This window comes from Notolepis coatsorum (assembly GCF_963971535.1).
Source record: "Notolepis coatsorum genome assembly, chromosome: 6".
In the NCBI taxonomy this organism is placed as follows: domain Eukaryota; kingdom Metazoa; phylum Chordata; class Actinopteri; order Aulopiformes; family Paralepididae; genus Notolepis; species Notolepis coatsorum.
This window is the reverse complement of record NC_140170.1, coordinates 152,683,158-152,697,820: the sequence shown is the minus strand read 5'-3', so window position 1 is coordinate 152,697,820 and position 14,663 is coordinate 152,683,158. Positions and strand designations below refer to the sequence as shown.

General features: G+C 46.1%; 1 protein-coding gene across 1 annotated transcript in view; it reads right to left on the bottom strand.

Annotated features, from left to right (window-relative positions):
* Positions 1 to 14,099, bottom strand: part of LOC311231219 (3'-5' exoribonuclease HELZ2-like) — a 99,168-nt gene extending 85,069 nt beyond the window's left edge. Inside the window, exons 1-2 of the mRNA XM_084317762.1 lie at positions 14,008 to 14,099; positions 8,394 to 9,884 (exon numbers count right to left, since the gene is read on the bottom strand). Of these exons, the coding sequence (XP_084173888.1) occupies positions 8,394 to 9,751 (1,358 nt within the window). The 5' untranslated portion in view covers positions 9,752 to 9,884; positions 14,008 to 14,099. The remainder of the gene's footprint in view (positions 1 to 8,393; positions 9,885 to 14,007) is intronic.
* Positions 14,100 to 14,663: the final 564 nt, after the last annotated feature.

The following is a 14,663-nucleotide window of genomic DNA, read 5'->3' as shown; positions in this document are numbered from 1 at the left end:
TATTTTTATGTATATAATGTATATTATTTATTTAATGTATGTGCACACGGTTGAGGAGCCTAGGAAAACAAGAATCTCACGTTTTCGGAATGTATATACATTCTAAAAGCTATTGTTACTATAGGGATCTTGATACAAATAAACCTTTTAAGATTTGATCAGGTTTATGGACATTACACCTAAAACAACATGCACATATTACAATTTGTATATCTCAAACTACAAGGGCTACAGGTATACATCTGGAACTTCATGAAAGGTAAGACTTTGAATAGATACACAATACAAATAATTTAGATTTCCGCCTATGCAGAATAAAAAAGAAAAGAAAAAGAATGTTGTAACAGCCTCAGATTTGATCTGGGCAACCAATAATACCATTGTTTCAGTTCTCCAATATCTTAAGAATATATTGGATTGATTTAGGCAGCCTGAGTAGTCAAAAAGTAGTCAACAAACCCCATAGTACCAAACAGTTACTGTGTATATAGGTTTCCACTATAGGGGTTCAAATATCCAATGCATGATAACCATTACTAAGCTGCCAGTCTGCAATGGTTATATATCGTAATAGCTTACGCTCTGCTCGTAGTGGAACTGTCCCTTTATCCAGTCTAATAATGAATAATTTTCTCCACATGCACACACCCATCCGCCTGGCCACACCCACATCCGCTCCTTTACATAAGCGGGGTAGTGGCCACACCATCAGCTCCTTCCCTATTTTCACCACCGAAAAGTGTCTAACACACCACTTTAAGTTTAGTGCCGAAATAGGTGTTGGAAAGGAGCTACGTTGACATTGTATCTTTGTTTTTTCTCTCTCGCAAATTTACGGAAAAACTAAGAGATAATGTCTTCGCCGTCGGAGGGTCTAGATGCTCACAACGTTACCCTCCACCAGCGCTTCACTATCGCAGCGTCCTCCATGGGGCGTCTCTGGCGTGGCAGCCAGGTGCGCCTGGGCGGCGCCCGGTGGAGAGTGTGCCTCGCCGAGGGGCCGTTGAGCCTCCATCTCCTGTCAGATGGCCGGGTTCCGGCCCTGGTTCCCCCGCTAGAGGACAGTCGGCCGATAGGCCGACAGCACCTCTGGTGGCCGAGGATTTGCGTCGCAGACTCTTCGCCTCGGCTCGCTCTCGTCGTAAGACGGCGAGCAGCAGGGGTGAATGGCCTGTTTTTAGTGTGGTGCTGGAGCCGAGCGAGAGTTCTCTTGCCTCTTCTCCATTTCCGATGGAAACTGAGGATTACATGGAGGGGGCGGGAGCTCTCTTGTTCGAAGGCCCAGTGGAGACCTATCACTCTCCCCCTCGGGGAGTGGCAGGGGGTGCTGCATCTCCTTGGGGTTCCTTGTACTCCGGGACTGGGTTAGAACCTCCAACCCCGAGACGAGATGCCCAGCTATCTGCCGCGTCGGACATTGGCGGCCGAGGCAGCCTCCCGTACGCGAGGGACGCGAGTGACGTGGAGGAAGGTATGCAAGGGGAGTTGCTTGCCTTGTTCCCCAAGCTCATGGCGGCCGCCGCAGCCGCTAATGGCGTGGCGTTGCCGCAGCCACTGCCGGCACGTGTTGGTCCAGGGGCTTAAGGACGGGGTGCCTGGGCTTGATAGCCCGATGGCAGCCATACTTTGCCCCGAAATGGTGTGGGAGCCATTAAGGAAGCCGGTTCCCCAGGGGAAGTCGGCTAGGCAGTTGGCGTCGTGGAGTGACCAGGTGTACATCGCCTCGACACAGAGCCTGGCTGCGACCTCCAACATCGCGCAGCTGGCGTGCTACATGTCGGGGCTGATGGCGGGCGGGTCGGTACTGGATGACCATCAACGGTACCTTCACGCCCAGGCGGCTGGAGCCATCCTGCACCTAACCCAGCTGCAGGCGATAGCCGCCGGGAAGGAGCGCGCCCTGGCCACTCTCATCCAGCGCCACCTTTGGCTGGAGCAGGCACGGGTGCCGGACCAGAGGAGGATTCCTCTCCGATGCTGGACTATTTGGGTCGGCCATGCAACAGATGACGGCAGCCTGCAGGAAGATGGAGGAGAAGCGCTCCGTGCTCCAGCCCCATTTCCCCCGACCCGATGGCACCGGTGATGTCCGGAAGAAGCAACGCCGGCAGAGGCCTGCGACCGTTGCCTCCGTCACCGCCGCCGCTGCTGGACCTTCCGCCAATAAGGCCAGGAGTGGAGGGAGTGCCGCGACCGCTGCAGCCAGTCGTCCCACGCCCGGAGGGTACGGCAGGGATCGTCGTGACCAGGAGCCTCCCCAGCACCGTCCCTCCGGGCCGGCTCCCCGTGGGGGAAAACGGCGCTCTGCACGCGGCAGGCGGCGCTAGTGACTACCCTGTTTACCCCCCCCCCCCCCAACATATAATTGTTATTAAATAAAAAGTCCCTCCTGGTGAGGGACTGTTTTTTGTTACAAAACGTGTTTATTCACTATATATTGGGGATACGATGTATAACCCCCACCTAGCTGTGGGGTTGTGTGCTTGCTTAGGGAGTGGGGCAGTTTTCTTTGAAAATTGTTTTCTGGTCGCTATATATGTGTGCTTAACAAGGCCTGTGGCTAGCACTCGGTCGAAAGACTTGTCTTCTCTCATCATAAAAGACGGCGTTCTTCTTGCAGTAGTAAGAGTGAACTTTACCTTTTTTATCTGAGGGGGTTGTGTGTATTCTGTTACGTTTGGGAAACGTGGCATAATAATAATAATGCAGGAACTGTTCAGAGGTCTTTAATTGGCATGCAATTATCCTCAATGTTTAGCGGTTAGCACACACGGTTAGCACACACACACCGGAACACACACGCATGCATTGTCTCTTGTAGGATCGCCGATGTGATTCGTCTCTGCGATTAACCCATCCCGTCGTCCTTCCCCCCAAGGTGAGCCGGGAGCAGACAGGCGTCGGCGAGGGCCGCACCAGGGGACCAATCCAAGTACTCCTGCCCGTCTTCGTCAAGGACGCCACAGTGCCAGCGATCTGTTGTTGTGCATGTTTTTCCATTGGGTTTTATCTTATCGGGGGGGAAACCCTTGCGAGCACGGGGAGAACATGCAAACTCCACACAGAAAGGCCTGGGAGATACCCCACCTGGGTACCTGGCATCATGGAAACCTGGTCCCCAAGCAGGAATCGAACCCTGGACCTTCTTGCTGTGAGGCGACAGTGTTAACCACTACACCACCGTGCCGCCATCGAGTCCACAACTAGGCTGAGTGTTAGCCTACAGAAGTAATCACATATGTAGCTATTGTACCGAGGTATTTGGACCCTCTCTGTTTTTTCTTTACTTGGTAAAGGCATAAAAATGCGGGTGGCGAGTTTTGCACATGAGCCTGAAGCCTTGTATAAAAGCCAGTTTTTTACACAAACAAGTTTATCGTCTGTGGCTGGCGTGCAACTGTTAAAGCTTTATCCTGGTATATACGCTTTTTCATGTAGCATGCTAGACAACTGGTGTCATGCGCTACTTGTTATTTTCATCGTATCCGGGGTGTAGGGTCATAGGGGGTGAACTGATAAACCGCTCCCCCCTTTTACTGATTGACCAGGGGGTTGGACCTCCTGTTCGTCGGTCTTCCTGTCGAGCTGTGGGGTCAGCGCGTCACAGGGAGGGGAAAGGGGGGGGGTTCCCTGGTCCCACGCCATATTAGGATAGGTGGGTCACAGGATTTCCCCGGCCATAGAATACGTCACTGGGCGTGTTTCTATTGGCGATGAGACTTCTGTGAGTTCTTTCAGGCTCCGTACTACGGACCACTGTCATTGTCAAGGTTGGGTGATGCGATGCGTTGGAAACTGTTTGTTTTCTGCTCTGCTCTCTATTTGAATATGTATTGGGATTTTGGTCACGTGGCTCAATGTTTACATATATCTTCCCAGACGGCATGGAGGGAACGTTGTCTGGTTTTCTTATTAGAATTACCATTGATGTGTTTTTTGGGTCTCGACGTGTACATAGTGCTGGCCCTGGGTGCTTTCGGTGTGGAACCACGCCATGGGCTGGCGCGCCTTGGTTTCCCATTCATAGAAACAGCGTTTTTATATGCGAGCGACTGGGAAGGAGATTTTTTATCTCTACCGAGCGCCAGAGTACAAGGTTAGACTCGATGACTCACGTTCATCTCCGGGGTGAGATGACAGAGTAGATCAAAGCATTGGCGGAAGGGTCTCATGCCCGTGGGGTGGGCCACCAGGTGCAGTGCATTCACGTACTGACCATCTTGGTGGCGCCCTCTGTGATATTTTGGATTGACACGCGTACCTACCCCCCTCTTAGGACTGGGGATGGCGGCGTGACTAGGACACAGGACTGGTTCTGGTCGCGCCGGACCAGGTCAGTTAACCCGTTGTCCGCCGGGGCGCAGATCTGCTGTTCTGGTACCCCGAAGGACTTTGTGCTTTTCCGGGGGGAAAATGCCGGGTCGGCCCAGGTGTCGCGGGGATTGATATCATGGATGTGTGTGTCATATGTATGCCACTACGAGTTGCCCTTCACAGTGTTGTGCTTGGTCCATATTGTGTTGTACCTTGCGCTGTGTTAAGGGGCCTGGTCCTTCTCCATTTGTTTTCACCCCTCTCTCCCCCTGCTGGGCAGGGATGGGAGGGGGCTGTCGAGGAGCTTTTTCTATTGAACCCCTCTGGCATCCCTGTGTAGGTCCCGGTCCGCCGGGCCCAGGTCCGAACTCGTTCTCGTCGACTTGTTGGCCTGGGTTAACCCTTAAAAAACTGAAACACTTGTACTGCCTGTATAGCCGGTGTATACGCGCAGTTATGTTTTCTGAGTTTTTTCTTGGTGGGTTAAAGGTACAACCGCCTCCTGTTAAACTAAACATAGGGCGGTGGTTGGTTCCCCGGTGTGTTGGTAGCAGAGTCGACTCTCAGGTTGAGGCCGGGCTTGACCCCGTCTGCCCGCGAGTGTGCCCCCGCACCTTTCATGACGTCTGCCAATCGCATCAGCCTTCTCTTGAACCTCGACCCGCTGGAGGGGTCGGGTTTGTGGAGGTTGCGACATGGTGCACAGCATACCGAACGCACCTTCCGTCGGGGTACTGTTCTCACAGTAGACCCCTTAGGCGCCTGTCTAGTCCGCAGTGCTCCGGGCACAGGTCGAGTTATGCTCTTGGGGCCTGTTGCCTGGATTGAGGGATCAACCTCTTTGGGGGTTGTCTCCCCGGTGCGCCGACTGGCCCCACAGTGTTGTAGGGGTGTAGCCTCTTGTGGAGTGCTTCAGGGCGGCGTGCCAAAGGGGGGAAGGGCCTGCGCTTGGTTTGGGCCCTGTCCGATACGCTGGCGATGTGGGGGGTGGTGTCACCAGTGACCGTCTGGTGGGGTCCCGATGCTACGGCATCGTTGACCTCACCGGGCCCCCTTTTTCGGGGGGTCCTGGCCCGCAGGTTGTTCCTGTGGCTGGGTCCTCCTCTGCGCTCCGCTGCTACGGCCTTGCCACGGGGTTGGGTTCTTGACCTTCGACCCCATGATGTTGGGGGCTGTGACGGGGGTGTTTTGCTTCCCGTCCGTTCCCTGGTGGCATGTGGGATGCGCACCTGAGTGGTCGCGGGTCCTTCTGTGTGAAGGTAAGTCCCACGGTCTGCTCACCCTGTGCGTTGAGGTGCTAAACCCTCTTCTCACAGTCGGATCCTGTGTTCCACTACGAGCAGAGCGTAAGCTATTACGATATATAACATACGGTTATTCTATAACCATAGTTATATGAGTATAGCGAGCGCTCTGCTCGGACTCACTGAGGGCCCCGTGGTCTTCGCCTTTGGTGGTGAAAGACTTGGGAAGGAGCTGATGGTGTGGCCACGACCCCGCTTATGTAGAGCAGCGGATGTGGGTGTGGCCAGGCGGATGGGTGTGTGCATGACTGCATGTGGAGAAAATTATTCATTATTAGACTGGATAAAGGGACAGTTCCACTACGAGCAGAGCGCTCGCTATACTCATATAACTATGGTTATAGAATAACCGTATGTTATCATGCCAAACTGTGAACTAGAGATGTGTAGCAAGTCAAAGAAATTGGCCACCTGTTCGATTGTCGTGATGGTCAATTTTGGGGTCTTGGCTCATGGACTATAAGGCAAGTCGGGCAGACCATAGACTGTATTAACTCATTGGACGCCGACAACGCTTATATACGTGTTTGTCCGACAACCGTTGAAAGCCAACCACGTATATATATATGTTATTTGATCGTTATTTCTTTTATTAGATATTTCCATTCATTATCCATCCAGGGAGCCTGGTGTTATCATGGGGCTGAGTCTGAGATCGCTAAACTGCAATACCGGCTGCATCCTACCAGGTGGCGGTATCGAGCACCATTTGAAACCTTGTGTATTGGGCTGTGCGTCGATAAAATGCCTCCGGGTGCTCTTTTCTACTAACCTGAACCTAGGGCTTCACCCGATCGCATTGAATTGTTTTCGGGACCCCCGATTCATTATACTGTGGTGGGTTATGTCGTGGGCCAAATGGACATACGATCTACCAGATGGCAATCAAATAATTGGAATATTCTTTTTGGAATCCCACCGGCCACAGGTTAGAGCAATTTAACATCAATTTAAGCTTGATTGTGCCTTGTTTTCATAGCCATCGCCCTGATCAGCGTATGCTGTTGTACTAACGAATGCCGTTATTGACAATCAATTAATCAGAAACGACCCCCCCTTTCATGCATTCATGATGGAACATTATATACCGATCATGCATTTGAATTTTTTATTGTAGCGTGTATAGGGACGAAATGCCAATGGATTAAGTATAATATATGTTGCGGGCTATTACTAGCCTCCCAGGAATTACCCTAAACCGCTCTAAAACCATATTCACCGCGGTATAAAACGGGAATGTATGGATGGAAATATTTTTTTGCATTCAGTTAAGTTGGAATATGACTGTAATACAAACGGTTCAGTTTGTCAGGTACATGCAACACAGATTACAGTGTTTACTTAATTTCTAAGATTATATCATTTAGTTATTTTTAAATGTGTGATCTAAAGATAAACAAAGGGTTTTAAAAGTGTTATATTTATCTTCTCTTATAGTACCAGAGAGAAGCTGAGGAGAATCAACAAAAGCTAAATGTATTAAAAAATTTAATATATTTATCTTTTTTTTTCTTTTTTTTTTACATTTTAAGATTGAACCTTTTTCCCTGTGGTATCGAAAATGGTATAGAATAGAATAGAATATTGTTGTTGTTGTTGTTGTTATTGTTACTATATATATATATATATATATATATATATATATATATATATATATATATATATATATATATTCATATTTTTTACCCTCTCTTTTATATAGCTTATCTCTTTGTAAAGTGTCCTTGAGTCTGGGAAAGGCGCTTCTCTCTATAAATCCAATTTATTATTATTATTATTATTATTATTATTATTATTATTATTATTATTATTATTATTATTATTATTATTATTATTATTATTATTATTATTATTATTATTATTATTATTATTATTATTATTATTATTATTATTATTATTATTATTATTATTATTATTATTATTATTATTATTATTATTATTATTATAATAATATAGCCCATAGGTGCCGCTACAAGTTCCAAACATGTCTGGCTGCAATCACCCTGCAGAGGATTCTTTTCAGCACAACTACTGCAATGTGGAGATACTGTATGCGGCCTAAAGATGGCGGTAGAGGCTGCAAAGATGTTTAGAGACAATTGTACTGTATTGAGATGTGTTTAGCAGGTTTTTAGGTCATTCTAACGTACCATCTTTAGATAATAATGTACTCAACCTCTACTGTCTTTAACTATGAATGAACACAACACTCTAACTTACCATCTTTAGATAATAATGTACTCAACCTCTACTGTCTTTAACTATGAATGAACACAACACTCTAACTTACCATCTTTAGATAATAAAGTACTCAACCTCTACTGTCTTTAACTATGAATGAACACAACACTCTAACTTACCATCTTTAGATAATAAAGTACTCAACCTCTACTGTCTTTAACTATGACTGAACACAACACTAACTTACCATCTTTAGATAATAAAGTACTCAGCCTCTACTATCTTTAACTAACTATGAATGAACACAACACTAACTTACCATCTTTAGATAAAGTTTGAAAACATTGTTCCTCTGAAAATGTCAAATGGAGTTGTATAGTTCATCTGATGTACTCAGATTGACATTGATGTTGATCACAGACAAGTTCTTTGAGGAATACATAAAATATCTGGGAAATGATATATATATATATATATATACACAGTATTTATTATTTTGCAGATATTTAATGTATCCCTCAAATAACTTGGTTTCTGTTATTTGTTATCTCTTGGTAATGTTATCTAATACCTAAGAAGAAAGAAACAGCGTACCTATCACAGAGCACAAACTCTGCTCTGCGGCCATGAGGCGGGGGGCGACCGCTCCATGTGATGCTGGTGTCTTCGGAGATCATCCGAGCATGCTCCAGGGAGGCGCAGTGTTTGAGGAAGCTCTCGCGAGACGTCAGGACCAGGAGGCAGGCTCTACAGTAGATCGCCGCCGGACTGGGTTGTTCGGTGCACCGCGTCCGGCTCAGCCGAAGGAGCTCCCGGCGAATCGACGCCTCGTCTCCCTCCGCCTGCCACGCGGCCATCTCCACCTCGCTGTGGGCCGAGTGGCACCGGGCGGGCCCATGCCAACAGGGCCTACCTTGCCTGACATGGCTGCAGTACTCCAACCCGTCGCTCGGGGGACGAGGGCGAACCTGGTTGTAGACGTCTTTTCCACGACTGTCCGACAGGTGATGGACTAAAACGGGGTTCCAGGCGTGTGCTGCGTCTGCCGAGCATCTGTCATCCCATCGTTTGGCCGTGACCTTTTGTGGACCGCCGTAAAAACAATCTTCACAGAGTTCAAGGAATCCGCCCGAGAACTCTTCCAGTATCCTCTCGGCTACACGTTGTGGTCGAGCGGCTTTCTCCTCCGACTCGGCGACGAGGCCGATTAGCGTGTCGTGATCTACCCTGCAGTCTTTTTCAAAGTTCCACACGGTGGACTCCTCATGGCTTCGGGCGAACGAGCATCTCTCCCCGTCTCTTGTGCAACCAGAACCTTCCACAAAGTGAGTGCATACTTGATAACGGGCATGGTGTCTGAGTAAGGGAAACGAAGGCCGGTGAGAAACGGGTCGCCACTGGTTCGAGCCGGCGACTCTGGCTAAAAGCAGATCTCTACTGCATTGGTGGGCGACTGACCTGAGTGCGTAGGTCACTTCCTTCTCTTTGACGGAACACGAGGAACATGCAGCTTTCAGGTCCAAGTTCACCAAGAGGTCTGCAAACGATTCAATTCTCCCCGGTTGAGGGCCGCTCTGCTGAGCGGATCCCGTCTCCGTCTGATCTAGGAGCCTTGCGAAGGAGGCGCGATCTATCCCCTGGCACTTTTCAAAGTTCCACACCGCGGCTTCCTCGCCACTCCTGGCAAACGTACACCGGTTCTTGTGCTTGGTGCAGCCAGAGCCTTCCGCAAAGAACCAGCATACTTCATACCGGCTAGGGTTCGGTAGCGCGGGCCGCCGGGAAACGGGCCTCCATTTGCCGGTGGCCTTGGCTTGGCTCAGTAAAAGGTCGCGTCGACACTGGTGATCGACTGATCGCAGCGTGTACGTGATTTCGCTCTGCTGGACACAGCACTCCGCACACACGAGTTTGAAGTTATGCGTTGATGAGAGAGGGGTCAGTTTTGACATTGTTACACTTTGTGGTTCACATGGTGAACTGAACCCGAGAGAAGTGTTGTTGTGACGTTGCGGGTCCACGAGGACGTGGGCAGTGTGTGATGTTCAAGGTCGACACCTGCAGCCCTCTTTGGATTAGTTGTGTCTGAAAGGGGGATAGAATAGCAGAGAAAATAACACTGAGAAAAGTGTGTCTACAAACTAGGCTACAGTGCATTCAAATCAACGTGCCAATTTGAAACTCCTGGATCAAATGTTGGCAGATATTGCTCTCTGCTGTTTATCCGGGTTTAATGTTTTTTTCCCCTCATTTGGAGAAACATTTCGTCAACATTTTGGGCTAATGAAAGATTAACAGTATCTAATCCAGTAGAAAACTACGTTCAGTAGACTGTCTAAACCTTTCTACCTCTAACAGCTAAATACAAATGAGTATATTCATACTGTATGCACTATCATGATTATTGCATGAAATGTGAATAAACAATGATAAAGGTATTAATCACATAAACCAGGTGCATGACTAGATATATATATATATATCTTTTTTTCTTTTAAGATCTACAGTACTGTATATTGTGGATATGTCTTGTATGTCATAAATGTCTTGATGAAACAGTACTGTATCTGTATGTCATAAATGTCTTGATGAATTGAAAATGGGGGACCCTGATGTAAACAAGACAAAAGTATTTTTCTGGTCTGCATCCTCTTAACAATTGTTAGTATTGAGCCATTCTGTATTGTACCCATTCTGCAATATGTTAACAAAGTTTTCAATCAATCAACTTAACTTTAAGGTGCTATAGATAACATTCAGCCACTACATGTCAAACTAGAGCACCAGCATGTAATTTATCCAATCAGGTGCATTCCACGTGGGGAAATGGGAAGTAGGGAGGGGATTACATGCCTGCAACATGTAAACAACAACATTTTTGGAACCGCAAAGAAATTCGGTAAATTCATTAAACAAATATTTTTGGGGGTGGAAAAGCAATACTTTTTACCTTTCTAAAAGTGGATGTATTCTTTTCAGAAAATTAATACTCTATACACATTTTATATATAGCACTTTTTAAATGGTAAATGGTGCATTTATATACCGCTTTTATCCAAAGCGCTTTACAATTTTGTTCCTCACATTCACCCATTCACTCACTCATTCACACACCGACGGCGGAGGCAACCATGCAAGGTGCCAAACTGGTTATTGGGAGCAATTATGGGTTAAGTGTCTTGCTCAAGGACACTTCGACATGCTGCCCAGGAGGAGCGGGTATAGAACAGGGAACCTTCCAATTACCAGACGACCGCTCTACCTCCTGAACCACTGTCACCCCTTTTAGGGCGCGCGCGATACAGCGGGATACCAGCGTTCACGAGTTGTGACGCTTCACTGACCCTTCACCTTTTGTGGTGCAAATATAATTTATGTCAAAATTGGATATCTGAAAAGGATGTTCAATTGCCCCAAATTAGAATATAAGGAGATTCAATTTGGAGTTATAATAGATGACAGAAAACTGGAAATTATGTATAACATGCTGATTATTATGGCTAAACAATTTATCCACAGATTTATTATTGAAGTGTAAAAAAAGCAAGAAAAAAAAGCCTTGGCCATTTACGAAGATATACATACTTTGATTTCTGTTTAGACCTCTGACATTTTTATTTAATTTATTTGTTCTTTTTATTTTTTGTAAAATTTAAAGAAAATGTGCAACCGCTCCATCTGAAATGTATACAGTATGTAACCAATGTGTAATGACCAGATTTGGTTAATGGTTATAAAGAAAACCGATAATAATAATGAAAATAATATACACACTATTATGAACATCATAAATATGATGTTGACATGCTGGGATTCCTAAAAATCCAAACCACCTGACCTGCATCAGGAAAGAAAGGTTGAATAACGAGGGCTTGGCGCAAAAGGGGCGTAGCCGTAGTGACATGGGCGACCATTTGTTTTATATATAATTTTAAAGCTCTTGATGAGCTATCAAATGGTAAAAGGATAAATTCACTATAAGTTTACCTTTTCAAATAAAGGCCGAAAACATAAAGGCGTAAGTGTCGTGGGAACCTTCAATTGAGTTTGGCGTTCGTCTTTGCTCTCCTGAAAATGTGATTGATTGATTGGTTGAACATTTTATTAACAGATTGCAGAATGGGTTTGATTGATTGATTGAATGATTGAAAAGTTTATTAACAGATTGCAGAATGGGTACAGTACAGTACAGCTCAATACATACAATTGTTAAGGGGATGCAGACCAGAGAAAGACTTTCGTCTTGTTTACATCAGGGTCCCCCATTTTCAATTCATCATAACATCATAACATATCCAACATACAGATAGACAGTAGCCTACTGCTACATCTATACATTTATGACATATCAGATTTGCAAATACAGTACTGTTTGTGATACAAAAAGTGTCCAGAAAAAGAGTGTATATACATTTGACGTAGAAACTGTACATTGGGGGAGGTTGGGTGGGTGGGGTGGGGTTGGGTGGGTGGGTGGGTACGGGGCTGTACATTGGAGGTGGGGGGGGGGGGGTGGGTTGGGTAGGGGGGGGGGGGGGGGAATACAGTACAGTACAGCTCAAATGTCAAATACAGGGGGGGTACAATCAGTGGTGCAGTCGTGGTCACACGCGGTTACACGCAGTGTTACCAGATCACATGTGCGTGCGTGTGTGTGTGTGTATAAATCAGTTCTGTGCGCATGAACGTGGCGTGGCGTGTTACCAGTTCCCATATTACGACCAGGGGCGTAGCTGGGGGGGGGTAGCTTAGGATGATTCCAATTTTTTTTTACTAGACATCACTCAGGTGTATTATTGATGCTCTCATTGATACTATGTTTGTTAAGTGTGTGTGTGTGTGTGTGTGTGTGTGTGTGTGTGTGTGTGTGTGTGTGTGTGTGTGTGTGTGTGTGTGTGTGTGTGTGTGTGTGTGTGTGTGTGTGTGTGTGAGATATATAGAGAGAGAGGGGGGGCTTTGGTAGACTATTGCATTGCATTGAAGATGAACGCAATGCGACATCCTTTACTAGGCTCACCCACCAACAGTGCAGGTGCTGAACTGCTGATCCGAATGTATAGGTAAAAACCATATTATGCGTTTTAATCAATAAAAAAATGGCCAAAAACACTGGGGGCCTACAAATACATTCGTTCATGGGGCCCAGAATCTGGAGCTACACCCCTGATTACGACTGCACCACTGGGTACAATACAGTAGGCCTACAGCTCAAATGTCACTTACTGTACGCCCCTTTTGCGCCAAACCCTCGTAATCTGTCTGAATCTGCTTCCGGGTGGCTTCATTATACTTAAGGCAATCATCTGTTGACGCGCCCGACTAGCACACCTCACGTTACCATTTTGGTCACATGATACCGATTTGACGATTTGGCGAGGACCGACCTAACGTATCACTTCACTAGGCTACGTTATAATTTAAGAAAATACAAAAATATAAATAAAACTTGATTCTGTAGTTTGTAGATACACCATTTAATGGCTGATATTCCATACATTGCATGCAATTCCATACACAGCTATAGAACACTATGCAAACTTCCGTCGTTGGCATGCGTTGTTCATGGGACGGGGTTGCACGGAGTGCAAGCCCAGATAAGTACTCGCTATTTGCATATCATAGCGCCAGTCGTCAGGTGTGTTAAATACGTTCTCAGATACATTCACACCTAACTTGTTGTGAAGACATAGTGTTACATTCCATTCGTAGAGGCAATTAGGCACTGTCTTTAGTCTGTGCTCAAGCGAGGGGACATTAAATGCGCATTCGCGGGAGCGCATGATTTCAATAACGCACCACTTGTTGAGCCAGGTGCGTTTACAAGAAGCGCCTCAGAATTGCGTGATTAACGGACGTTTTCAGGTCTGTTGCTGCTGTGTTTTTTTGCCAACCCGTCGCGTTCACAGAATGTGCTCCTTGTGAATCTCATGGAAAAGTGGAGATAAATATATATACGTTTTCTGTACTTTTTATTTTAACGTCTTTTTTTATTCTACACAAGAGATGACCGCCAGTCACAGCAATTAATTATAGGGTGATTAATAAACACAGAGCGCAACCAATTAGAATCCCCCCAACATATTACATGATACCAGATGTGGCTAAAACTTTACTATTGTCAAAGCTTCTTCTGAAATGGATAAACACATATTCCAGCGAATAGTTCTAATCGATAGAAGCGATTGCACGTAGCATCACTAGGACTTACCGCACGCTGCACAGTGCACACAGGTATTCGAGCCAAATGAGTTACTTGAGAAGAACCGTAGAGACTAGTTGTCTGTCATCCAGTGACTATAGACAAACCCCTCCCAATCCCATGCCAGCTGGAGTTTCGTTTCTGTCATTTTGCGTCAGCAGCATCAATCTCTCTGGCTGAACTGAAGGAGCTACTACTACTATAGTACAATGATTAAAAAAAGAGGCTAATCCACTCGCAAGAGGAAGTTACATTTGTGACATAGCTAAACGACAGCCGCAATGCAAATGTGATTTATGCCTATAAACTGGAGGCTAATCCACTCGCAAGAGGAAGTTACATTTGTGACATAGCTAAACGACAGCCGCAATGCAAATGTGATTTATGCCTATAAACTGGTTGTGAATATTTGTTATCTCCTTTATTGAGATCCAAGCATCGAATAGTTTCTGCAGCAATGATTGAGTTCATACAGCCAAATCATGGAACCATAATATGAACTCCTGAACAGAGCTCAGTTGGTTGGTTCCACCAAACTCTAATTACATTTAGGAATATAATGTAATCACTGGCTGATCATTAGCTAGGCTAATACATAGATCTGACAACTTCAGGATGTAATGAACCTATACACTTCAGCACAACTCAAGGTCAGGAATATAATC